Consider the following 27,982-nt stretch of genomic DNA (forward strand, 5'->3'; position numbering starts at 1 on the left):
TGGATAGGTGGCATGGTGTAGTGCTGGTCCAGGTGGTGAGGATGTCCCACTGGGTCTGTCTTCACTACCCCTTTTTATAAGGGCAGACCTTCTATGATCCTGGTGGCAGAGGCATGCCCAGGCAAGGGTCAGCCCTGGTGTACTGAGCATGTGCACTCCAGGCAAGGATGTGCAGTTCCAGGTATCTGTGTTGCAATAGTGGGTTGGCTGATTTCTGTAGGGTCTTTGTCTTTCAAATGCCAGGTCCATGGTTAAGGCAATGGTTTGGTCCTTGAGTTGATTATTCAGTGCAGGCCTGCTACCATTGTATCTTAAACACCTTCATTCATCCCCATTCATTCAGTAACCAATTTACATGAGACAGGTTAGACATGAGTCATAGGTTACACCCAAGCAGAGGACACAAAATAGAGGCTTGACATTCAAAATGGAAACTTGGCATTACTTATGCTAACTTACACATGTAGGCCTAAATCATATAGTATCAATTAAAAAAAATCCAGTAAAAATCAGTAAAACAGTATAGACATAATAATTATAAAGCATAACACAGTGGATCCAAGAAGGAGAGAGAAGAAAAAACTTTTTACAAAAATGCTAAAGCTTATCCTATGTCTTAAGTTACTCATGCTTATCTATAGGGAATAGAGGGAGAGAAAAAGTCAGAAACAGTTGGGGAAGTGAGGGAATAAATTTCAGAAGAAAAAAAAACTGGGGTTTTGCTACACTACTAAGTTCCTATACCCCAAGTGATGAATGCAGTTCCTATAAATGGCTTTCAGTTACCATTATGTAAATTTTTACTTCCTTTAATAATCTCTGATAATGTAAATCATTGAATGCTCCTGCCAGTGAACTTGTTGAGTGAAAAATTCATGGGGAGAGCAAACAGAAAAGTGGTGGAAACACAGAGCAAGGTTGTGTAAAATTGCAGCTGAATTTTTGACCCAGTTCGACCTGAAGAAGAATGCCTTGCATTGAAAGCTTGTCTAACTCTATCCTGACTATGCAGTGCAATAAAAGATATCACCCTAAGAAATACTTGCCTCTGGCAAAATAGGTAATTTGTATAGACTGGGTTTTCCTGTCACTTTCAAACGTTTTGTAGGACTTTCTTTGCCCAGAAATAAGAAGAATGTGTTTTGTGATCTAAAAGAACATTCCTTTAGACCATACCCAGTATTGACATTTTTATTTCACTGTCTCCTATATTTTCTTGATTTTGTATTATGGCTGGACTTTACACTGTTCCTGTGCATTATGTATGTATTTAAGGGAGCTTTCCTGTGGCCTGTGTTCAGTGTCTCAGCTTTAAACCAATGTTCTGACTGTTAAGAGACCTAGCATATATCCTCATATTTTGAAGTATGCTGAATAATGTTTTATAGACATTATATACTGAGTTTATACTGTATGTGACTATTAATATCTCATCATGGGTCTCTCAGTCATACAGTGCCATATACAATCTTCTCCTTATTTTGTACAGGTTCCTTGTCACATTCTGAATGTAGCAGTCCCAGCCTTATAACTCCTCCACAGTCACCTCTTAACCTTGAGACATCTTCCTTTGCCAGCAGCCAGTCACAGAACTCCCTTTCTACACTACCAAGGATTTCTATTAGCCCAGTATCAATTGGAGAACGTAGAAAAGATAGGTAAGGGGATTGTTGTTCTTTTATACAAATACATCAGAAATAATCTTGTTAGCTTATTAAACTGAAGGAATATAAGAGAATTCAAATGTAAGTTTGTTAGAGTGAAGGTGGTTATGCAAATGGGGCATGTAGTTACTGGGGTATATTTGGGTCCTGTTGTTCATTTTTTATATTTGAATGATTTGTGTAAGGTTCTCTCTTTTTGGAACTTAGAATGCAGTATTAAATCTCAAAGAAATCCTGAGGAGAATGCATGTGATAGGGAATTTTCTCTTAGATTAATGGCCACATCAAACAGGTGTGCAGCGTCTCAAAATCTGAGTGCTGCTCTTCTATGTAGACATCTTCAGATGTCTGTCTCTGGTGAGATCTGCTCACTAGAAAGCAAAGAAAAATAGATTTAGACATATTTGGTGATTAATGCAAATCTTTAACATTTCTGACTTACCATCTTAAACCTCCCATGATTTGGCAGAACTCAGCCCAGGCTGATCTTTTCCGAAGTACATAAATTTAAGAGCATGGCCAAAATTCTGTAAATGTGCTTAATTTCACAACTGAGGGACTGAGGCCAATGTGTGACACGTCTTTCTAGATGATGCTTTGTTTATGTCTGTTTTAAGTCCCAATCTTACACTTTTTGATGCATATTTCTAAAATATGCTTCTTGACCTAATTAACCCAGGACTTCTAATTTTTCTTTTATCATAACCTGTCAGCCATGCATTTGTGAAACAAAATTTTTGTGTACTCTAAATAACAAAGAGCAAACACAGACTTTATGGACCAGATTCTCATTTACACTAAAAGCGCATTTATACCTCTATGGCAGAATAAAGAAACATTCATGTGCAAGTAGATTACCTTCTCTCACAAATGCTTCAAAACCCCTTTAATACTGCCTGAATTGTGTAAAGATGCTCTGCTATAAGGCTTGGCGTAATAAAGTAAATGATACTATAACAAAGACATTCTGCAGCATGATACTAGCGCAATAATTATTATTCAAATCATAGGGAAATGTATCTAGTTTTATCAGTGGGTAACTAGAGGTTTTATCAACAGTATAAGCATGTATTTTGAGCAGCACAGTACTATTTTGCAAAGGATTGTATGAGTCGGTATGTTTACTATACCACCATGACTTGTGCAGTTAGTATAAAAGTAAAAAGATTTTCTCCTCTAAATGGAATCTGAAAGTCAAGCTCCTTTGTTTTATCCCCTTTGCATGTGGCCCATGGTGTAAACTTTCAGCGGGACAAACGATTGAAAACTATGTAACCCCCATTATATGCAAGTGGTTACATGTGTGGAAACACTTGGAACATAAGAAATAGTTCTGTTGATGCGTAAGGGAAGAGTAAAATTTAGCTCACTTCTAGTCATCTTGCTTTCACAGGGCTTCTGTGAAATAAAGCAGTATGAACACACTCACTCACTCACTCTTCAGATTTGTCAAGTAAGAAGGCACTGTTTTAACTTTCTGGAGCATGATCATAATTCACGAAAACAGTGATTATTTAACAACCTGATCTAAAATAAATAGGAACAAAAACTTGTCCTTTAAATTATTTTCTAAACAAAGGCTTCCTTTTGTGTATGTTATTGTGATTCTAAAGGCACGCTTTGTCCCCACAATTTTAATTCATTCACCTTTTTCCAGTGAGAATAACATAAGCAAAATATTCAGCAACTTTTTTCTGAAGAAAAATATTTTCACTTTTTTAGAAGTAGACAAAAATGATCAATTAACTTTCTTGTCACCACTCCTTAGGGACTGAAGCAGACAATGTGACTATTATAGCAGAAAGTGTTACATTCTGTTTTAGTAATATTGCTAATTAAGCCAGATAGCTTTTAAAACATTATTGTTCAATTATTATTATAGATGCTCTGCCAGCCATGCATTATTAGCTAATTTCCGTGTGAGAATCCCAAGATAGGCTCATGTCTTATCAACCTGAAAATTGTATACAGTAGTATTCTTGCTCAGATGTGACTTCTTTTTCTCCCTCAAGAAAATGAGTTTTAATGTATATTAAAACTTTTTTTTGCATGGTTTGCATGTGTTTTCATCAGTGTTTCTTCCAATCCCACAGTAGAATAATTTAAAAATCTGTGTGGGTGAATGGTTTGGGAACAAATTAAGGTGCAGTAAACAAAGCTGCCAACAATATAACGCAAGCATTAATGAGAGTCCAACTTGGTCAGTCTTGCTTAGTCATGGATAATGTGATCATATCGTAATCTTTTCTGTACAAGACTTTCCTTTTTATTAATGCATTAACTGCCCAATACAAGTGGAATTTTTTTGCTGACAGTTTTCAGGTTTCTGTGACTTAGCACAATTAATTTAATACAGCAGTAAGAACTTCAGCTTTGGGTTTAACATAGTGTGTACTCGTAATAATACACATTTAGCACTTAAACAGGGCTTTATATTTTCAAAGAGAGCTAATTTAAGTTTTATTGTTATTCTATCCTACAACATCCATTAATAAGTAGTATTATCATTTTATATAGAAATTCAGATTGAGGTTCTGACATACCCAGTGCTAAGGGGGTTCATTCTAATCCTAATGCTGACACAAGATTTCCTAGCTCCCAGAGTTAAACCAGATGTCTCTTATATGCCACACTGAGATGTCCCTTTTGAGAGAACAGTCTTGGAAATAGAAGTTAATACAAGCAGGAGGTAGATAAGATGGAAAATACATTGACAGAAACGGAAAATGAAAAACAAATTTGAAAGAAATTTTATTTAGGATTTTTGGTGATCTTGAAAGAGTGACTGCAACCATACTTTTTTAGAATAATGAATAAAAAAATCCTCCTTGTTCCTCCCCAACCTGCTCTTTCCAGAGATATCTCAGCCACTGTTTCACTTGTGTCTCTGACATCAGCTGCACTAATCTTAAATCCAGTTAACTTTTCTGACTAGATTTAAAAGAGTGTTTTCGTAGTAGCTAAAATTTCCAGAAATGCTTACGTCATTTGGTCATTTGAAAATTGTTCACAAGGATTCAATAGCACTGTGTTTGAGCACTCCTTAGAAGATTTATGTTTCTGTTCACATGCTCTATGAAGAGCCAGGCCTCTTAGTACAGAAGAGCATCCGGTTGTTCAGCCACCTTGAAGGATTTGAAATTGGGCAGCATATTATAAGTCCCAGGCCTTGGCTTGTGATGTCTGCCTTTGGAAAGCAAGAACAGAAAATCATGCCTTCTGCTGGGAAACTCTTGGAAAGGTTTATCTCCTTTATCTGACATGTCATAATGCTCCAGTGATCAGTAAGCTTATTGAGAAGCAGATGAGATAAAAGTACTGTAAATGGCAGAAATGATGGGGAATAACTGTACCAGACTTCTTCAAAAATATATGTAGCTATTCTCTTGTTGTACTTACTAGTGTCTACTACTGCCATGTGTCTTTCTAAGTGTTCTTTTTCTTCTCAAATCTTCTGCATCTTTCAGATATCTGTTCCGTAATAGGTCTTTTCTGAGAATCCCTGTGGCTCCTAGGCCTAGGTTCTCATCCCTAAGGAGTTTGAGGTTGGCCTGATATAAGGTTGTCCTTCTCAAGCAGTATTGCGCACCTTGTGCTATTTTACATGTTTGGATAATTTCCCTGAAGGAGAATTTGCATGGTAATTGTAATGCTACCATGCAAACTGCTGTCTTAATGGCTTGAGTTTGCAGCTGCTTAATTTTCATTACTAATTTGCGTTTTCTTGCATACAAATTTAAAATTTGATATTTTTGCATCGTCCTTTCTTGGTTCACCTCTTATTGTTTACAATGTTTATTTTCACAAGAGACAGACTCCCAGCATTTATAAACTGTAAGGCACCTTTCAGGAGTATGGTTTGTAAATTGCATATTATATACAGTAGTTTATTTACTTCTATATAATATGGATGCGGAGGTTTCTTTCCTACTTACATCACCACATTAGTATTTATAATTCATGTTTACCATAACATTTTTTCAGTGGTCATGTATGTGATATACATATAGTTACACCACTGTACATTGCATGTTTTTTAAGGAATGCATATGCAGCAGTTTTTTATAGTATTTTCAGTAGCTGTTCATATCTGCCTTAATGTTCCACTTCAGCTAGATATAAAGGTAGTGCATGTAACTTAAATGTTATGGTTCAAATTCCATTTTTCCCAAATCAGTTTTTAACCATTTCCTTTTATAGGCCATACATGGAAGAACCACGCCATGTTAAAGTGCAGAAAGGTTCTGAGCCATTAGGGATTTCCATTGTGAGTGGAGAAAATGGTGGGATATTCGTCTCTAAAGTAACTGGAGGGAGCATTGCCCATCAAGCTGGCCTCGAATACGGTGATCAGTTACTGGAGGTAATTGTTTACTTTCTATTTCCATGATTTATTATATGAATACAGTTGTCCCCAAGCTCATATATTCATGTGTGCTCAGGCACACGCTCACTCTCAGGTTCTGTCTCTTCCCTTCTCCCCTTCCCTTCCCCTCCACTCTCTCCCTCTCCCTCTCCAATACTAGAATACTGATTCTGAACCATGTATGAAATAATTTTGTCAAGTTTTATAACAATAATTGCTTTACCAGGCATTACCCTCCTAAGGATGTGACTGCAGCTCACTCTGAGATATCCTAGATAGCTTTAGACTAGCTTGCTCAGTTGCAACAGCAATATTGAGAAAAGTGAGCTGCATATTTGACAACCTGTATATTCAGGCATTTAACCTGCACAGGCTCTATGGTGCCATACTTACATTGTTATACATACGTGAGTGAACTAGTTTAAAGCTAGCTTGGGTACCTCTGTGTGAGCCTGCAGTCACACCTTGGACTGCAGTGTTACCCCTGTCCTATGTTTGTGCTGTAGGAAAGTGCATCACTCTTTTTAATATGGGGATGGCACAAGTCTACTGTTGCAATGTTTATTAAAGATCTAGATGTATTTAAGGCAAACCATAGATCCAAAAAACTATATAAGCCTTACTTCTTAGAAATTCAGAGTTGGATCCAAGGTTTATGTCCTTAACCCATCTGTACTTAATCACTGCTATCAAGCTGCACTAAGCCCTAACAAAGATATATAAAAATAAATAAATCAGATGTAGAAGCTGTTTAGAAAACTTCCCAGAGGAGAAGAATACTGTTTCGTCCAACCAGAATAAGCATTTTGTTTGTGGTCAAATGTCACATTTTAAAATTGTATTGATTCCTTCAAAGGAGTAATTAAATAATAACAAAAGCAAAATCAATCCATTCCATAGCAGCAGTTTCTCCCTCCCCATCTCCGGCAAACATCTTATAGTCCTCCTACAGCTCAGGAGAATTTAAAAAAAACACTGAACAAACTGAGATTCTGAAAGTTTTATAATGAATTTGCCGGTTGTCATTTGAACATTTGACATCTAATGTTTTATATTTTGGGTTTTTTATTAGTTTAATGGAATAAATCTGAGAAATGCTACAGAGCAGCAGGCTCGATTGATCATTGGACAGCAATGCGACACCATTACTATTCTGGCTCAGTACAACCCACATATGTATCAGCTTGGCAATCACTCACGATCTAGGTAAGATTAGCTAGACCTTGAAAAAACTGTTATCTGGTTGATGTCATATATCAAGGTGTTAGATATGTTCTATGTTGTGACTGTGCTAATGAAAGATGTGTTTATAAGCAATGTGATTACAAAAAAAATGCAACAATAAGTATCATTCATTTTACAAGCAAAGAATTTGGGCATATGTCATCTTTTTTCTTTGTTTAGATATAATATTTCAGAAATATAAAACCAACATCAAATGGTTTTTTTCCCTACTGTTGTTATCATACATCAATTTGCTGTTGGGAGCTCACAAAGAGAGCTAGTATTGTTGATAATTTATTTGTCAAAATTACAATGAAATATTTGTTTCCAAAGCCTATCAACTTTGTATCCAGATATTCAGGAATCTTCTGATACCTACGACTTTGCAATGTCTTGAACTGAAATAAACAGGGCATGTGAAATATGAAAAGATGTTCAAAATAAAGGGCTGCACAAAGTTGTCCTTTGTAAAAATCTACTCATCTTTAAAAACAGGCTGTTAGTTCATTCACAAAAGGATGGGAATTAAAGCCTATCTTCTATAGGGGTCATTTTCAAAGGTGATCTGTGATGTTCTTGAGAGAGAAAGGAACTTACTGATATCACTAATATTCAAGCAGCCATGGGCTTTGCTGACCTTTCATGCCATTGTAGTTTTCTGCTTATAAAAGGGACCAGTATAAGCTGTGAGCATGCATGTAGTGAGCCCTGATTTTCTGGTTTTCTAATGGAAAACAGGAACTAATTTGTAACTATATTAATTTAAAACATTACTAGTTTTTTAAATGCATTTTTCAGGTCATTTTTAATGGACTTCCATAGTTGTTTCCATACATATTGAAACGTTCACGTGCCAAAGTTTACATTCAGCTCTGTTTGCATTTTCATTTATGAAAACTGCATGTGCAAATGTTGGGTTTACTGCGTGTAGCTAGTGCTTTCCAAGAGACTGCAGCTGAATTTTAAAGAGGTTAAATGAAAATATCATCTGACATGGTTCAGGTTCTTAGGCAGCTCTTGGACTTATTTTAGCATTTAAATTCACTTTTAAATATTGGATGTCAGAAGATTCCAAAAAAGTATTTGAAAAATGATCCCACTTCACTTAAACTATGGTTCTATTTTGAGATATAGATCATATGTAAAACTAAGCTGTGTCTTCCATTCAGAATTTTATAAGGCTTATACTTCTGTTCTGTTTTCAGATTTTCTGTCTGTTATTAACTTGACTTCAGCCCAGATTGTTTTCCCCCAAAATTTAATATTTCTTCATATCTGAAGTGAAAGGTTTGGTATTGGTTGAACTGTTCAACATTTTTACCAGCACTTTTTGATTCTTTCTTTCATTACAGTTCTCGACTGGAACCAGTGAGCAATCATTCCACACCACAAGGCAGTGGAGCTGCAACCCCTGACAATCATTCCATAATTGATACTGTGAGTGAACAGGATGAAGGAACAATGACGCCTCCATCCAAGCAAAACACACCAACTACTAGTCCCCGGAATTCCATGAGGTAAAGGCTGAACATTTCTCTCTGACATGTGAGGGAAGGAAGAAAGGTACAAAAGAAAAAAAGACGCTTGAGAGGGGACATGTGATGGAAGTTTATAAAATAGTAAACAGTACAAAGAAAGTAAACAGGGATTGATTATTTAGTGTCTCAGTGCTAGAACCAGGGGGCATAAAATGAAACTATTAGGTGATAGCTTTAAAACTAACACAGGGAAGTTCTTTCTCACAAAATTTGCAACTAACTTGAGGAACCCATTGCCATAATCTGTTGTGGAAGCCAGTAGCTTAAGCCAGTTCAGAAGAGCATTAGACCTATTCTGGGAGGCAAGCTCCATCATAGATAATGAGCATGGTAGATGGGTCGAGTGCAGTCCTTGACTCAGGGATTTCTAAACCTCTGAATGCTGGAAACCGCAATGGGAAAGGAGTAGGTGTGGAAAATTCTGAACATGCCCTGTTCCTCCCCTTCCTCTGCCAGTATGCAGGACAAGAAACCAAGCTAGACCCAGTATCTGACCCAGTGAATCCGATTTCTTATGTTGTTAACTAGATTCCAGAAGTCAACTGGCCTTTTTAAAGTAACAGTTGAGGGATGCAATTGTTCCATGATAAAACTACTTCCTCATTTCTTACAGACACATTTCAAAATACATTCAAATAAAAATATAAAACAAAACTAGCTGTGTTAGAAATAATACAGGATGCTTGAAGGTAAACCTTAACAATGGTTTTACCTATACAGTATAATAAATGAATATACTTCTTTTTGTTCAGGTGACTAGTTACACATGCATGTTAACCAAAAACAGTGAATAAACCTTTATTTTAAAAAGAACTTGTCTTGTTTCTTCATATCAAAAGGGTCCCTATGGATGCAAACAAAAGGACCCCTGAACCTAGGATCGTAGTCATTAAAAAATCCCAAGTTGATCTTGGAATCCAAATATGTGGTGGAAACCTACATGGAATATTTGTGTCAGATGTAGATGATGACAGCCCAGCAAAAGGACCTGATGGGCTAGTTCTGGGAGACATAATTCTTGAGGTATGTAATGCAGGTACAAAATATAGAAGATGTATGTTGCTTTTCATATTTCAGCTTTTTTAGAACAGGACATAGTGCGAGAGGGTAACTAACGATACTTCTAGATTCCTCATAGCAGAAATATGTCCCTTTCTGGCAGCTGTGGCAAACCAGGAGCAGTTGCCCATAAACCTCATTTGTGTAACCTCAACCTTTTAGATCTCTATCATGAAGCGCTCCATTCTGAACGTCATGTTAGGGCTTGCTTACACATGGGAAACTTGTTACAAGTTGTTGCTGAGACCAGTTGATTGCCACCAGTGTCTATAATAGTAGAGACCCTACGGTAGATGAACTGTTGCTGGCACTGGATAAACTTTACATCATCTAATTCTAGTGTTGGGATAATAACGTGTTTTGTGAGCTGCCCAGATTTAGTAGTCTGTAATGGATGAGTACTTAGAGTTGCTTCTCCTTTAACCCTCAGTATGCTAGCATGCTGGTGGAGGCATTGTCTTTGTTGTTAAATTGCTCCTAATTTATCTGCATAAATAGCCTAAATCAGGGTTATTAACAGAGGGGGTGTTCTTGGGAAGCCCCTAAGGGATATGCGTGGGTGGGCAGGGATGGAGTGCTGCTAACCACCACCCTGTGCTGCCGGCTCCTGGAGTGAGGGCAGCAGTGACCCTCTGTGGGCCGCACAGGTGCTGCCTGGCTGGTCAGATGTGATGGGGAGGGAAGCTTGTATATGGCGGCAGCTGCCGCTGCCATTGACTACCCCATGCTGCTGCCGCTCTGCATCTGGCCATGCACCAACCCCTCCTTCCCCCCCAAATCCAGCTGCCGGAGGTACACTTATTAAAAAAGGTTGAAAACCCATGGCCTAAATTATAGATTATTATTATTTTCTCAAACTGCTGTGAAGATAGTGTTCTTTTTTTTCCTTTTCTCACATGTCCCTTGCATTTTCTTTAGGGATTTCAATTTTAATCCTACCCCCTCTCCACTGGCTGTCTTAATCTGGTACCTACACTAATATGTCTAATGTTATGGCAAAATTTCCTTTGACACAGATAGCTAGCTACAACCTCACATTTTTCAGGCTTTGCTAATCCAAGACCCTATTGAGATGTAACATCAGGTTTAAGGATTTTGTGGGGGTTATGTTTTACAGTATGGATCTGTTGATATGCGAAATAAAACAGCTGAGGAAGCCTACCTTGAAATGCTGAAGCCAGGAGAAAATATCAGAATAAAGACTCAGTTCAGAATAGAAGAATACAACAAGATAAAAGAGTTACCTGGAGATGGGTTCTATATCAGGTATTCAGATGTCCTTTAAATAGCCCAATTCCTAACCCTTTTGTCAACAGCAATTGCATGTGGTGGCAAACCACTGAAAGGCAAGTGAGACCACGAAACCCACCAATAAAATACCTTGCACATATGGCAGAGAGAAGCAACTGGTTGGTCTCTCTTCTTTTTGCTGAGAAGTCAAAGAAAGAAGCTTTAACTTAGCTCATCTTTGGTCTTTTTCTGAATTGGACAAGTAGTATACAAGTATAACTGCAATGTATACCACATGTATAACTGCATACATCACTGTAAGCATGTGACCATTCAAGATATTTGGCAGTAACCCAAATGTGTGTTAATTTATTTTTCTAAATAAGTATACCACATTTCATCTCACATGGTATAGTTTCAATTAAAGAGTCTGTATATATGTCTCTCTGCAGAGCACTTTATGATCGACTGGCAGAGGTAGAGCAGGATTTAAGCTTTAAGAAGGATGACATTTTGTATGTAGATGACACTCTGCCACAGGGCAACTTTGGCTGCTGGATGGCCTGGCAGCTAGATGAGAATGCTCAAAAGCTGGAAAGAGGACAGATCCCCAGCAAATACATGTAAGTGACCTCAGTGAGTAACTGTTTACCATTGTTTAACATGTCTGACTGATGGGATTATAAAAAAAAAAAAAAAACTGGGTTTGAATCTTCAAAGTTGTATCACTTGTGCAAGGCATTAGTTTCCTAGAAAGGTTATTTTAGGGGTGGCATGTTTTAATAAGACTTAAATAAACCACTCGGTCAAGTCATTTTTAGTGCTGCCAGGAGTAACCTCCTAAAAATGTGAAGTATACATGGCACCAGGTTATGATTTGAGCAGTAACCAAAATTATTTTCCACAAAAAGACTCATTAGTGAACAGGGCTGATCCTTTTTTCTTAATAATCTTCTTTGACCAGGGTATATATTTAGGACTATGTACCCCCACAATCAACTGATGCCAGTAAAAGATTTGCACTGAGATCAGAGGCAGAGTACCATGTATGCAGTAACTACATTTTAGTTGTTATTTAAAGTCATATTTAAGATTAGTTAGCAGACAAGTATTCTTTGCTCTCTTATTGTTGCTGCTATTTCTGCCCTTCCTTTTTTTCCCTCCCCATTTGCAGGCTTCCCATATTCCTCCTATGTTAAGTACAGACATTCAGAAAGCATGAGCCTGAATTGATTCAGTCTTTGCAGGATAGTTTAACCTGCATAAATTGAACCAATTTGCAAGTCAATAGACATTCTGTTTTGATTCTGGAAATGCAGGCACAGATGTAGTGGCTCAGGCTAGAAGTCAGCGGCGCTAGAGCAAGCCCTGGGCTGCAGGGAAGCTGTACTGAGGGAGGGGCATGGCCATGCCCCAGTGGGCCTGAGTATGATTGGGGTGGGGTTTAAACCCCCACCCTGGTCTGCAGGTTCCCCAGCCAGAGTGTGCTTGGAGGGGGAAGGGGGAAGCAGCCCCTGCCAGACATTACTCACCCCCACCTTACTGCTTGAGCAGTGCAGTGCGGGGCATGGCCAGCCCTGGTAGCAACAAGAAGTGAACAGACAGAGGGGGGTTTAATTCCCCTCTCTGTCCCCTGTCCAAGTGACAGGGATCTGAGCCGGGACCTGCCTGGTGAGGGTGGAGTAGCCCGTGTTGGGGCACCCCCCACCAACTGCTGCAGAGGCAAGAGCGTGGCCATGTGCTGGCCTGGCATGGCTGCCTGATGCGAAGGCGGTAGGGAGCTGTGCCCCAGGTGCAGTCTGTCTGGAAACCACAACCACACATGTGTTAGGTGGTGAGACCTGACCTCTGCCCCCAGGCCACACTGCTGCAATGGGAGGCAGGAGTGGATCAGGCTCTGTGATTAACTCTAGCTCTCCTCCCCATGCCCTGCCGTGAATGCAGCTGGATCCACATCAGCATCAGGTGCCGCTCACCTCTCCTCCAAGGGACTCAGCCCAGGCACTGCGGCATGGGCCCTATCTGAGGGGATCTTCAGGATGAGACGGAGCCAGCACCATGTCAATGTCTGTGCTGCTGCTGCCTGAAATAGGAGGATTAACCCCCTCACCCCCTTCCCCTCAGGCTAATGGTGTCTGGCCTCTGCAGGCCTAGGTGCACAAGCAGAGCCTATCAGTGCCTGTGTGTGTCCCCCCTTTCCCGTCGGGCTGCCAGCGTCTGGCCATGCCCCCCCATCACTCCTGCTGCTGAAGCAGCAATGGGGGTGGGGGGCTGGGAACACCTGGTAAGGGCTGCTGCCCCCCTGCCAGGTAGACCCAGCTGCACTCCAGAGCAGGGTTTTGCACCCTGCTTAGTCAGCTGGAGCAGTGATAGCACGCCTGCTAGGGAGGAAAGGGATGGGGCCAACCCTGCTTGGCTGCAGCAAACAGCCCAGCCCAGGGCTGCAGAGCATGCTGGGATGCTGGGAGACTCTGATTTAACTTAAACCAGGAAGGAGTCTGGGAAACAAATTCTATAAACTGGTTTGAGCTCAGTCGGTTAAGTCTGATACTACATTCAAACAGATTTATCTCAAACAGGTTTTAGCTATTTTGAAACTGGTTTATGTGCACTGAACTTCCATTCTGTTACAAGTTTAAACCAGTTTCTGATCACTTAAACTGGTTTATGTGTAACTTCTGCCCTTAGCCCTATTGTCACGCTTCCATGCCATTCATAGATTAAAAACTTTCATGAAATTCTTGACAACAGAAGTTGTAATAAACATATGAGGCTGCTAGGTAATGATGCACACAGAGCTAGCCATTCTCACAGCACTTCTCTGAGATGGACAACAAAACTGGTCCCATTTCTCGGAGAGAAGAACATGCATTGTATATCAGGGGCATTATTTGTTTAAAATAAAATTTTATGATGTGAAATGTGGTTAGTTTTGTTTGGGGTTGTTAACAAAAATAGCCACTTAATTTTCAAAGATTGCATTAAAAACTGCAGCTTCTCCTAATCAAAACTTATTTGGCATAGATTTTTGTAGTGTTTATCTGTAGTCATATTTTTTTCTTAGCTTTCAGGTTATGGACCTACTCTTACTGTTGCTTCAGATCACTTGGGAATTACATTAGAAAAGTTTTCCCAGGCAGTTACAGAACCCACTAGTGATGTTAAACTTCTCTTTCCCAAAGAGCAGGCTTTACAATCATTATGTATATATACTTAAATTAAAATGCAACTGTCTCATCCGTTTTGCTGTAGGATGGACCAGGAGTTCTACAGGAGACACAGCATGTCTGAAGCTAAAGATGAAAACAGTTCCACAAAGACACTGTCAGCAGCAGCTCGAAGATCATTCTTTAGAAGAAAACATAAACACAAGCGAAGTGGTTCCAAAGATGGAAAGGATTTACTGGCTCTTGATACAATCAGTACAGACTCCATTCCTTTCCTGGATGGCAAGTCCTTTCGTTATTTTTAGTTTCCTTATGGCTCCTATGAGAAATACGGCTTTCTGGTTGGCCTCTACATAAATAGGGGAGAATCACCTGCTTCCCATCACACACACCACCCTTAGCCACTGGTATAGATGCTTGTATTAAGTAACATAGTAGGCCATCTCAAATCAGTAGCTTGTATTTGTTAACCTTTTTGAGTCCATCTCCTGAAGTTGAGCACTCAGGCCGCTGGCAGATGTTCATTTAAAGGCATCATGAGATCTGGTCTTCAGTCTCAAATTACACCTCCTGTGCATGGCAGGACACACAATTTTGGGATCAGGGATTAGGTCCCAGTCACGCCCTACTTGCTAGTGCAAGGGGAACCCAGGAACATGATGCTGGGCTTCCCCTGCATCAATAAGTTGAAAGCCTAGTGCCCAGCAATCAGCTGATCATCAGCTGAGGGCAGGAACCAAACTGGGGTCTAGAACTGGCCCCAGTATGGTTGTCAGAGTATGGATAATAAGCTGACTGTCAAAACCCTATGCTCAGCACCTCAGGCTGGGCTGCCAAGGGCAGGAAATCAGAGACTCCCAGCAGGAGAACCAAAAGCCTTCCCATGCTGGGAGTGTTAAACCCTGCACCTGCGCTGTTACTCTTCTATTCCAGGTTCCCTTGCACAGTGAGTAAAAACCACATGTGCCCTTAAGGTGCACAGTGATTTTTCCAGGTCCTTACACCCCAGTGCTTCTCCCCAGTCCCAGGGTCCTATTTAACTGGGACCTTTAAAAACTGTATGTTTGTCTGAGCTGTACCTACAGTTTTCTGACATCCTCGGTGTACATGGACCCTGGGATTGGGGGAGACGCCTTGATTCCATGGTCCCTCGGTGACAGGGTTGTCAGGAAAACATGTGTACCTGGGCTACATATGCAGTTTTTAAAGGTTCTGACATGCTATTACTCTTGGATCAGAGAACTTTTCCCCAATCCTAGAGTCCATCCCACCTGGAACTTTGAAAATTAGTGTGGAGCTAGGCTGAATACAGTTTTCTGACATCCCCCGTGCATGGGGACCCTAGAATTAGGGAGAGGTACCCTGATCTTAGGATACCAGTGTGCCAGGACCCTTAAAAATTGTATGTGTAGCTCAGCCCAATTGGCTAGGGAACAGCTCTGTCCCAGGCCCAGGGGCTACCCTATGCAGTATTTTGACACTCAGCTGAGTGTCAGGATTTGACATGGGTCAGCCTCAACCTGCCACAGGTTCAGTTTAAGGCAAATGAGTCACAAAGATGTTCTACATTGTATGTTGAATAACTTTGCAGTTCATTTTCTATATTATCACACCATAAATTGACTTGAATATGTGGCCACATTACTATTTAAGGTGTGATAAATAGGTTAATTGTGTCTCAAATATAATGTGTGCCAGGGGCCTAACATTTGCCTTTCTAAGGGGAATATAGTAGTTGTATGCTTTTGCAATTATGGCAAAAACATAATCTCCTTTGAGAGATGCAGTTGTTTAAGCCCAGATTGCTAGACTTTGGCAAAGTGAACTCCTGAGTAAAAAACTGATTTTAATATTACTTATACTAATTTACTGCTTGAAAAAGCATGTTGATTGTAAAACTTACTTATTACATTTGAAAGAAAATGCCTTAGATATCACTGCAAATTTTGTCTTTTGTAGAAGATGTAGTGGATGTAGACACAGGAAAGCTTGGAGCCCTTTCACAAGGGTAGCAGCTGGTATCTTCTAATTGTTATGCAAGAATGAGCTGAGAACAGTTCAAATGCAGCAAAACTGCTCCAACTTTAACCCTGGATGAAGGAAGTTAGGCCTCTGGCACATGTCACACTTACGGCACGATTAACTGATCAATTGCATCTTAAGTCATTACCTGGCTGTGTGTTAATACAATTAATGGTATGATAAAAAAAAGAATAAGCCACAAAGTTACTACATAAAAATGTGTAACAACTTTGTGGCTGGTTCTTATCGTACCATTAACTGAACGTGTCTCCAGGCTAGTGCTCCCAGCCACGGCGGTGTACCATGTGCCTCAGAACCCAGGAGCCAGCATCAACTTATGGTACTCCCAGCCATGGCAGCCCATGATTCACCCCCAGCTGAGAGCCCTGTCAGCTGATAGAGTGCCCAACTGTAGGAGCTTACTGTTGCAGGGAGAAACCCAGGATTATAATCCTAGGCTCCACCCTGCACTGGCAATAAGGTGTGGTGGGATCTGATGTTGGATCACACCATTACACCTCCTGCCATGCACAAATAAGGTGTGACAGGGCAGGAAGTGTGATTGTGGGGATCGCACCTCAGATCCCATGGCACTTTACTTGCATGATTCCAGAGGCATTCAAGTTAGAGCGGATTTGTTGCATTTGAATTGTTCTCAGCTCGTTGACACTTAAGTTAGAACTATCAGCTGCTGTCCTTTTTAAACTTTTCCTTTTTAAAAGGGCACCAAACATTTCTGTGTCCACACCATGTGTGCTTTGCTAAGTATTTGTATATCTGATGGATCCAACTTCTCAGAGTAGAATTATGGACCCTTTATCCACAGCTAAAAGTTTGTGTTCAAACCATAGTAATTTGGTTAGTATGAGTCCTTCAGTTATCTGAACACTTAATGTGAACAATTTCAAGTTGCATATAAGTGACATTTCTATTTTTCTTTAGACTCTGTGAGCCTGGCTTATCAGCGCGTACAGAAAGTGGATTGTACCTCTCCAAGGCCTGTGCTTATTCTAGGGCCATTACTTGATGCTGTGAAAGACATGTTAATCAAAGAATCTCCTGGGAAATTTTGCAGATGTCCTCTTGGTAAGCCTGTCAGGGTACATTTAAACCAATTTATTTGCTTAATTATATAAATGATACAATGATTTATCTTAGCGCCTACATTTAACGATCACACAAACATTATAGGGTGGGGAGATAAAAAGCAAGACTGAATTTCTGTGGACTGTCCTGCAAGACTTTTTCTGTGACTAAGTAATAAAAATTAACAGTGTATCTGTGTTTTGCTCTTTGAAACAGAGGTGATGAAAGCTTCCCAACAAGCTATTGAACGGGGAGTAAAGGATTGTCTGTTTATAGATTACAAACGGAGGAGTGGTCATTTTGATGTGACAACTGTAGCTTCAATAAAGGAGATAACAGAGAAGGTAAAATTTCTTTATGGTATCCTTGCTTTTTCTGTGGTTCTCCAAAATTTACAAAATGTGATTTTCTGCTATGGTTTTTGGGAGGAAAAATGTTTTATTGCCTTTTTGGCCTTGCTTCAAAAGACTATGAAGAGTTGTTCCCCAGCACATTGTTTTATTTAGACAAAATAAGGTTTATTTAGTGTAGTGCAGTTACTTCATGTCAGTATTTAAAGATTCTTTTATATAAACCTAGCTGTGGAGAAATTGTGGGCTGTGGGGTTAATTTTTTTCAAGTTAGCTAAATTTTAAATATTTTTAAGTTTTTTGATATGTGTATATGACTGTCAGTGCATAAACATTGTAAAAAAAAATTAAACAAGCTAAAAGAATTGGCATGTGCATGTTGTTTAAAGTCCTGTCAAACGAGGGGTGCATTTTTATTAAGGAAGGGATTAGCGTATTGTGTCTGCTTAAAAGATTTGAAAGATAATTTATTTATTCTTGAAGACAAAAATTAATATTCAACTTCTTTATCACAGTAAGCTTGAAATGACTTGATTCCATCTGCCTCACACTGTGCTTTCCATTTAATATAAATCTCCTGAATACATTTTTCTTCTATTCATAGTTGTTTCTCATAAATACAGTGTTTGTTGCATTTGTTGTCATTTTAAGCAGTAATAAATCCTTTAGACATAATGTACTTTGTATTTACTGCCATAAGATATTTTGCTTAGGGGGCTGGGTAGGTAGAAGGTGGGGATGAGGGAAGGCGATGCCAGAATGCCAAGTGTGATGTGAAAATGTTGTTGAGTTGCCACAATTGTATTTAGAGGTAGAGTAGGGCTTCCTAAGTTTGCTTCTGTTTCTTATCCTGTTTACCTAGATAAATGTTTATATCTATTTGTTTCTAGGACTGTCACTGTTTGCTGGACATTGCTCCTCATGCCATTGAGCGGCTCCACAGTGTTCATATCTACCCTATCGTCATCTTCATTCGATATAAAAATGCTAAGCAAATCAAGTAAGTGGGAATGATAAGTCACGGATACTTATTTTATGTTACAAGATTAGCTTCTGCCTCAAAGCAGAATGTGCATTTTTGTCTTGCAAAATTGTTTTAAGGTAAATAGTATTAATTTTATCTCAGTTTATATGAGAAAAATGGTATGCCCAAAGGGAAAAGAACAGTTCTACTTAAAATCTGAGTACCAGAGAGCACTCTGGGCACCTATATACGTGGCAGACTTCTGCTGCACCGTGTGCTAATTAGCATGCTCCAGCAGCCTCCATATCACATGTAGTTAGCATCCCTGCATTTCAAAATGGGGGTGGGAGTTAGTTTAATGGACCTCCGCTGCCATTTTGAAGCATGGGACACTGAATACACATGACGCTGTGGCTGAGAGCTGCTCTAATTAAAGTGACCCTTTTTACCGGTGGGGGCCAACCTTTTTGGTAAATGTGCCACAAATTTAAGCCTCATGCCCTCTCCAAGTGCCACTATGTTCCCCTTTCCCTGCTCAATCTGCTTCTCTGCTTTCTGTTCCCTGCCCTATGCCTCCTGCCTAATCTGCTATTTTTTTCCTGCTCCCTGCCCAAATTTCTACTCCGCTTTCTACTTCCTGCCCCATCTTTTGCTGGGCTGTTTACTCCCTTCCTGATCTGCAATATGCCAGGCACCGGGGCTGCCCTAGCAGGCATGCTGCGGTTGGCCATCTCTGCCCTACACAGTTGAGGCAACTTATTTTGAACATATCTCTCTACCTCTAGGCTACCGTAAATTGATTGTCTTCAGCAGTCACCTTCCACAATGTGCAGTCTTGCCTGGCCCCCAAGCATAGTCAGTTTAATTTTCAGAGAGCCAAGAATAGGAAACGGGTGTTCTGACATATGGTCCCCCTATTCATATTATGAGTTAGCATTCCCTTTTACTGGTTGTGTCTATCTAAGATGTCTACTGTGCAGTTGACTAATTAACTGCCCAGTAAACAACTCAGTATCTATATGTGTGTCCTGTTAGGGCACACAGAACTCATAAACTCCACAACAGGGGAGTACTCGTAAATCCTAGTGCTACAGAGTTTCTTCATGCACAGCAGCGCACATGTGGATGCTGACTGGCTGGCTGGAGCATAAGGCTACCTGCTGACTAGTCCCACACTAAAGTACCCTCATGCTCCAGCCAGGCCACATGCCAGGCAGCACATTGAACTAGGTTGGAGCATTCCTGGGCTGGCAGGCTGATCCCCTGGGACCCCTGCTAGGTGGGGCTGTTTCGACTGGGTCACACATGCTGCACATGAATAAATTCCAGAGCTAATTGCTCTGGAGTTTTGTTCCCTGGTGCACATTCAAATGGCATGCCCAGGAGCAAAAAACTGTGGAACAATAAACTCTGGAGTTTATTCACATGCACTAATTGTACATGTAAATGCACCCACTGACTAGTTCAACCAGTTACACACAGACATAGAGGAGTTGTTTTGCTAAGGTATCTTTATATGAACTGTGCTCTCATTTTGAAACCTTTCCTCCAGAACCTTTTCTGATTGTTTGTTTTTGGTATATAACAATTACACCAAGGAAATAGTTTCCTTTACACCACTGGCCTTTGTAATTTATCAAACTTTAAGGATCCTACATAAATATTAAACTACAGAAAGTATATTTGATTATTCCTCTTCAAGTAAATAATGCTTAGATGTCAATAAAAGTCTAGTCATTCATTTTGAAGCTCATTCATTTAAAGAAAAATGAATGCCCCCACCACAGACCACCAGAAAATCAACACAGTACATTAAAACTCCCCACTCTGTATGGTTATAGAGCCCCATGTTCATATGTTAAAGGAAACTCTTGTGTGGTGAGCACACTTAAAAATCAGGTCCACTGCTCTTGGTTATTTTCACCCTTCAGAGCAAAGAGAAATAAAGTAAAGTGAAGCATTGAACTAACAGGAAAAAATCAGGCTATTTCTGCATTCATCAAGACAAGATAGAGTTGCATGTTGCCATTGGGAATTACTTGTTCCCATCAGAGGATTTGCAAAAAAACATGCAAGTATTTTAACACAAAACGCTTTTGGTTTCATTGGGTCCTGTGCTCTTAAGTCATGTGCATGCTTTTGAAAACCCCACCTGGAATAGTAGATCAATATGTACAATACCACTGCAACACTGCCCATGTTTGATGTATAAAGTAAGCTGTGTGTGAGAGCATGCAAGCCATAGTTTTATCTACATTTTTACCATTTCAAACAAACTTGCTGTGACTCAAATCTAAGAGAAAACAAGTTCAGCTAGCTCAGTAAGAGCTATGAGAGCCTGCTGTCTTTATAAAAAGTCTTTACCAGTCTGTGCACCCTTTATGCTGCAGCATGCAAAGGAAAATAGCTGAATAAAGGCTATTTGCTTAATTCATATGTGAGTACCTTCTAGAAACAGGCCTGAGACAAATTCATAGATCTGAATAATGTAGCAGTACTGATCTCAATGGAGACTTTATAGGCTGATTTATCTCTAATTGGTTGTTTTTTCCAACAGCTGGAATCCACATTTCCTACCTTCACCAATTTCCTCTGCTAAATTTAGTACTGTATGACTATATTTGGTTGTAGAGTATGATAAATATTTTTGAAGTCCTTTGCTTGAGCAGTTTCTTTAGTGTCACTTTGTCTAAGATAGGGGATGGCAATTTTGTCAGTGCTGCAGGCTGGAGGTTTCCACCCCCTTCCCCCTCACCCTCCCATCCCAGCTGTCAGATATCAGACCCCTCTGCAGCAAAGTTAAACTCAAGACATTGTGAAGCAGCAGGCTCTGCACTGGAAGAGAGTACTGCAGAGGGGATGGGTGGCATCAGACCTCTTCACAGAGAACAGGTTGCCAACACTGGGTCTAAGGGGCAGTTTTCAAAGGATATATATGATATTTTTTAAAAGACCTATTAACTTTGGAAAAGGTTGAGACTTTTTTTTTTCCTTCCACAGGTCTGCTAATTATGTCAGGCTAAATTTCTTAATTTTGTAATTCAAATAGATTGTTAAGAATCCCACTTAAGAAAAAATCCATTAAAACTAGCCTCATATTAATGGCACTGTTCCATGGAATACACCAGGTGGCACTCTCTGCACACGATTATGCCTGTAAATTATCAAATACTTTCACATTAAGTCATATGCATGCAACTCATCTAAGGTCTGTTGAAAAGCTTGCTTAACAATGATTCTTTTCTTTTCCTTTTTTATAGAGAACAAAAAGACCCGATCTTTCTGAGGGACAAAGTTACACAAAAACATTCCAAAGAACAATTTGAGACAGCTCAGAAAATAGAACAGGAATACAGCAAGTACTTCACAGGTTAGTATGTAATCTCTATTTCAGTAAGAATGCAGTTGCAATTAATTTCACCTGCACTGAATTTTGAAAAATCAGTTAATAAGAAAAGAGGGTTTTTTTTACTGGTATTTTTTTAACCTCCCATTGGTTTTGATTAAATTTATGCTCTAGTTTTTCAGAGAAAACTACAGCATTTTTCAATAAAACATTATCACAAGTCTTTTCCTTTACTTTAGAATAAGTTCAGCTTATCATATAGTACATTTTGATATTTAAAGATGCATCGAATCCCCTAAGATGTACATAAAGACGTATCTTTATCTTCCTTAATCAGTGTTCTTTTTATTTTATTGTCCATGGGAGTCCTGAAATCACAACTATTTAGTGTGCAATATAGAGTGAATTTTGGTTTCATTGTTTAAAGTGAGTTTTGTACACTAGAGAGATTTCGTTCAAAATGTACTACAAATGATATATGGAGCAGTCTGATGGAATTACTTGAAGTAGTCATGAGGAGCCTCTGATTTTGCTGTCAGGACATTGCAACATTCATTGCTTTTCATTCCTGCTACAGTATGGTGTTCCTGAGTTGTAACAAAAACAAATATACCAAGTATATAATGGGTTCTAGTTAATAGCACTGACATGATGCATGCTGTAACAAGCTTTAAAAGGGCAGTACAGTTTTTCAAAGTTCTGTTTATCAGCCATTGTTTTCACTGTCACTTGGAAGCATGGCCCATAAACATGATGAAGTGTATTTAGTTGCAATATAAAACTCACAATATAAGCCCTTAAATTCTGTTTGGAAAGTAATTATCTGATACATTTTCCCTGAGATGATGTTGCAGTACTTGATGCTGCTTCACTTCATTTTTAAGTACCTCACCAAACTCTTCAAAACACAACTGGAAAAAACTTTGCACTGTAAAAGTGAATGGCACCACTGTCATCAAGGGTCTCTAGAAGCAATGCATAACGTGTAGCTTTTAAAAAGTCCTTTAATTTGGTGGAGGGAAGACGATTGAGATTTTTATACTATTGATTTTGGTCAAATACACACAGAATACAGAAATGCTCCTGGTATTTGTCTGTCTTGTTTTCTAACATTTGTTGAGAGAAGTCACAAATCATTAATAATGACAATTTTCTAGTGACTAGCTATTACATAGAAAGATTTAATACTTATTAAATAAAAAGAATACTCAGTGTGAAGAAAATACCATTAAACTTCTGAGCTGTGTATATAGTTAGTTTCAATAAACACATGCTGTTGTCTGCTCCCCGTACATTATTACAGCCACTTGTTGCATCTTGTCTTCATTGATGCCTGATTGTAAAGTGAACTGTCTGAGACCAGGAACTCCTTGACTTCAGTAAGTTCCTGTGTAAAGCACCTTGCAAAATGAGGGCTTATATTGTAAGGATTGTAAGCACTATGAATGTGATTGAGGGCCTTGGAAATTACTAAATCAAAACAACTACATTCCAACTACTCTCTGGTTTCAACAAACAGGATATTCTCATTTATGGTTTAGTACTTAGCTACAAGACGCTTTGGGTAGGGAGGAAGACATAGTTTGCACAGATTGCTACATAATCTTGCACACTATAGCTTTTCCTTCCCCCTAGCTGCTGCATACCTTCAGTTCTGAACCGTGTGGAAGCTTCAGGAACCTTTTTGCTGAATAACCTATTCAGGCTATCTTTACTCTTCCCCAAAAAGATGGCACGTTTTATTAACTGTATTGAATTTTAATACTCCTGTTCACCAAACACAAACTTGTCTGTTTTGCCTCCTGGATCCAAATTTGTGATATGGGGCCAATTATAATTTTTTAATGTTATTAAAGTGTCTGTTTTCAGAAGTGGAAAAACTATCTACTGTCTGAGATTTTTTCCTGTTATTCCATCTTGATGTTGGCTGTATTCAAGGGGAGTTTTAAACTAGTTCTTAAAACATATAACTTTTTTGCCTAATATCTTAAAGCTCATAGGTTCAGTCTCCTCTGTCTATACTGGTATTTTTTCATAGTAAGTTTCCTGTGGTTGGAACAAGATGGAAGCGGACAGTACGTATATAACAATGCCACTGTAGGCAAGGCCCAAACTTTGGGTAGCTTGCATTACCTTTTCAGAGCTAGCTAGTTTCAGATCATTTTGAGATGAGGCATAGGGGAAATCTATTGTAGTTAGTAATGCTATTATGATACATAATTCTCAATGTTAGATTTTGCCTGAGCACTCCAGAACAGTTGAAAGGGATTTCTCAGCAGAAGAGCCCTTGCCTCTAGATCAGTGATTCTTAGCCAGGGTGCCTAAAGATTCTTTGAAAGGTGATACACAGTATGAGGAGGTAAGCGCAGGCTCAGGTTTGTTCCCCAACCCCGACTACTTGGCCCCTCTGCAAGTAAACAAGGACTGTAATAAATAAGATAGTTTTGCCACTGTATTCACAAAAGCTATGGAGGGGTGCCTTGAGTCTAATGGGGGTCAGGGGAGGGCTTGAGGCTAGAAAAGTTGGGAATCACTGGTATAGATCTTGTTCTGAAGCCTATTTGGCAGGCCTCAGGGTGCAATGCAGGGTGGATTGCTTTTTGCCTTTGGTTTATTATTATTATCTGTGTTTTTTCTTGCCGCTGCTGTTTGCTTTTTGTTACCTGAGCGTGGCTGTGGCTTTCTGGTGGCAAAAGTGTTGGGATTTTTTAGCTCAGCCTGTTGTCAGCTGCTCTATAAGTTGTTTCAGATACTTGTAAATAGCTCCTAGTTCCTACAGCTATGAGCTCCATGTATATTACTGCGTTAAACCCCAAGGAATGCTTGCTCCATCATGGAGGTTTTAAGATGGTCAGAACCTGTTATATCATAATAGATTCAAACTTGGCAACCTGATATCTCTGAAAACAAATTGCAGAGTACTTTGTAACAAAACAGGTGTCTTAGTTGATTCTAGCCACAGAGCGTACTGCTTTCCTGTGTCATTTCAAGGGTTAGTAGAAGAGCTAATATTAAATGTTTAACCTTTCTACTGTGTTACCTTTGTTTGAACATGTATACGTATGTAACAGATACTCAAGGGGTAAAAATATACATGATCTGTTGATAAACACTTTGTAAGAAAATACCTAACACTTGCTGTCTGAAATAAGTCAAGTCTTTCCAGTACCTGATTTGTATGTGGGCATTTTCTTTTTGTAGGTGTTGTCCAGGGAGGAGCCCTTTCAAACATTTGCACTCAGATTATGACAACTGTCGATCAAGAACAAAACAAAGTCCTGTGGATTCCAGCTGGCCTGCTATAGATATTTGCTGTGAAGCTATTCTCCAGATGTAAATAGCAATTAACCTTTTTCCAATGGACACATCATTTATGTCTTTATAGAGATATAAATGATTGCTTTTCATGAAGGGGAATGATACACTGAACACAAAATCAACAAGGTGTGTAGAAGGGATAGCTCTTCATCAGAGAACATTGTCCTGCATGCAAACTGCAGAATGGGCTATAACCTAGGTGTACCTTTTCATAAGAGGTGAATATAGTAATGCTGCGAAATAACCCTATAGAATGACGTTTACAAAAACCTTTTCCAAGTATTTGGTTGTTGATGTTTACTTGAATGACCTTTATTTTTTTTAAGTCTGTCTCCTTTCCCCTAATGAGACAACTCTCCAAAACGGAGTGAAGTGTCCACAAATAAATGGATTTGCAGGCAATGTGATTCTACCTTGCAGTTCTGACCTTTTCCGAGCGCATTGCTGACATGACTACTGGGTAATCATGCAGGGTTTGTGATCAGTACATCTTGGGAGTGAGCTCAGAAGGAAGAGCCCTCCTTCCCAGGGCAGACCACTGTTTGTAGTCTATGAAAGTTTATCTGTCAAAGATACTGTTTTTGTTTTATGCATGGATCTAATATTTAAACTTTGTAATATATCTGATCAATCTGAACTTAGTATATGTTTAGAAATATTTTTTGGTTGTTGGGCCTAGTCAAAGTAGTGATGGGGAGAGTCAATAGCTAGGCCTAGCATGCTGTGTTGTCACTTTTAGATACTGTAAATATTGAAAGCAAATGTTGGTGCAATTTTGCAGGGTAATTCTTAAGCTTTGTACTTCAGTGTGTAGCATTCACATAGATTTGTATTTAATATAAGAACAGTCACCGTTTTAGGTCTTTGAATGAGAGCCTTTAGGGAGGTACGTTAATTGTTAGTGTTTTCACTGTCAACAAGTAAGTGATCATTTAGTTTTGTTGCAATACTCTTTTACCTGTTGTACCAAACTTCATGGTATTGGTTCCTTTTTTGTTTTTGCACTTCTGAGTCTGTGTTTCTAACACAGGGTTTGTTTTCTATCTTTTCATTAACTCTGTCATGTTTGTAGGTACTGTACTTAAATTGTTATTTGAAGTATCATTTAAATAGGGCTTTTTCTCAGTGACTGTTCCTAACATTTCATTATGTAGCAAGAAGTATTTTCTTTTATTAGTTTTACCCAACAGTCTGTAGTTTTTCTTTTATTTGCTGGGGGGTTTTTAATTAAAAAGGGATTCTTCTTGCACAGTTCTTCAAAGAAAAAATTGGTCCTAAAATTTAACTTCTGTTTTACAAGTACTATTTTATAGCTCAAAATACTAAAGAAAAGAAATGTAGGCAATGAATGGATGAATTATTAGTCAAAGTACTTGTCATGGTGAGGGACAGTGGTTATTTTTTAAAGTGAGGTCAGAATGGACTCCAGTGGTACAGATAAAACAGACAGGTACTGTTCTGGCTTGGACTTTCTGTACTAAAAATAAAAATGTCACTTTGTATCAATAAAAGGTAAAGAAACTGATTCCTGTGTTAAGTAAAGGTCAATTTCTATAACTTGACTTGTGTTTAAAGACTATTTATATTGTCTCTAGCACTTTTTAAGAGACGTATGGGGCCACTTTTAGTTAATTTGCCCCACAACATTTCCTTGTGTAAAAACTAATTTTTGTCAATTGAAATTGATATGTGTACTTGACTGAAATTGATGTATGGATATTGGAGGTTCTACGTAAGTAGGCTGTATCTTCAAAATAGGTTCTGCAGTCACAATTTGTGTACTCATTTCTCCTGGTGTGGAGAAATTGGAATTTTGGAAATGGAAAAAAAATGCTTTGTTAGCCTGTAAAATATGGTCCTAGCTTTTTTATTCTTCAGCAGAGAAGGTGTTGCACACAACACAATGGAATTTTATATGCCACTTGTGCCAAGAATAGCAAGCTTGTGGACTAATATAAGCAAATGTATCACAAAAATGAACCCATGTTTCTGCTATAAACAGCCGAAACATAATAGCACAAACGACTTTAGGGATGATTACTAGGTTTGTCCAAAGAATCAGTTTGTTAGAATGTAAAACACTGTACTTAGTTCTCTATGTTAATTGTGATAAATCTGCAATAACATTGCTATCAAGGCTACTATAGGGATAGCTGTTTAAGAGGTGTACAGATGTGGGGTTCAGCATCAGTTTAAGGACCCATTGTTCAACTTCATCAGAAATAATTACACTGCTGTGGGTTAATATTAGCACACTTGCCATGTGCTCTGGTGGTCAGAATGTTGAAATGAAGTATTTGCTAAACATACTTCATATCCACGTGACTCAGTGACATTCAGTTTTACTGACATACTGCATTCTATTACGTGTTGCAACATTTTAGGCCTATATTTGCCACAAATGTCAGAATAAAATAATCTTCATAGAATCATAGAAGTAGGGTCAGAAGGGACCTTGTAGATCTTCAAGTCTGACCCCCTGCCTGGGCAGGAGAAAAACTGGGCTGAAATGACTCCAGCCAGGTAGGCATCAAGCCTCCTCTTAAAGACCCCCAGGGTAGGAGCCAGCACCACTTCCCGTGGAAGCTGGTTCCAGATCCTAGCTGCCCTGACTGTGAAGTAGTTCTTACGGATGTCTAATCTAAACC

General features: G+C 39.1%; 1 protein-coding gene across 1 annotated transcript in view; it reads left to right on the forward strand.

Moving 5' to 3' along the window:
• Positions 1–26,859, forward strand: part of DLG5 (discs large MAGUK scaffold protein 5) — a 271,602-nt gene extending 244,743 nt beyond the window's left edge. Inside the window, exons 21-33 of the mRNA XM_019502360.1 lie at positions 1,490–1,658; positions 5,865–6,027; positions 7,103–7,236; positions 8,607–8,771; positions 9,632–9,815; positions 10,969–11,117; positions 11,534–11,704; positions 14,334–14,530; positions 17,213–17,356; positions 17,573–17,700; positions 18,597–18,706; positions 21,931–22,040; positions 25,218–26,859. Coding sequence (XP_019357905.1) covers positions 1,490–1,658; positions 5,865–6,027; positions 7,103–7,236; positions 8,607–8,771; positions 9,632–9,815; positions 10,969–11,117; positions 11,534–11,704; positions 14,334–14,530; positions 17,213–17,356; positions 17,573–17,700; positions 18,597–18,706; positions 21,931–22,040; positions 25,218–25,321 — 1,928 coding nt within the window. The 3' untranslated portion in view covers positions 25,322–26,859. The remainder of the gene's footprint in view (positions 1–1,489; positions 1,659–5,864; positions 6,028–7,102; positions 7,237–8,606; positions 8,772–9,631; positions 9,816–10,968; positions 11,118–11,533; positions 11,705–14,333; positions 14,531–17,212; positions 17,357–17,572; positions 17,701–18,596; positions 18,707–21,930; positions 22,041–25,217) is intronic.
• Positions 26,860–27,982: the final 1,123 nt, after the last annotated feature.

Source organism: Gavialis gangeticus, unplaced genomic scaffold, assembly GCF_001723915.1.
Source record: "Gavialis gangeticus isolate Ggan-Ray unplaced genomic scaffold, GavGan_comp1, whole genome shotgun sequence".
Classification (NCBI taxonomy): Eukaryota; Metazoa; Chordata; order Crocodylia; family Gavialidae; genus Gavialis; species Gavialis gangeticus.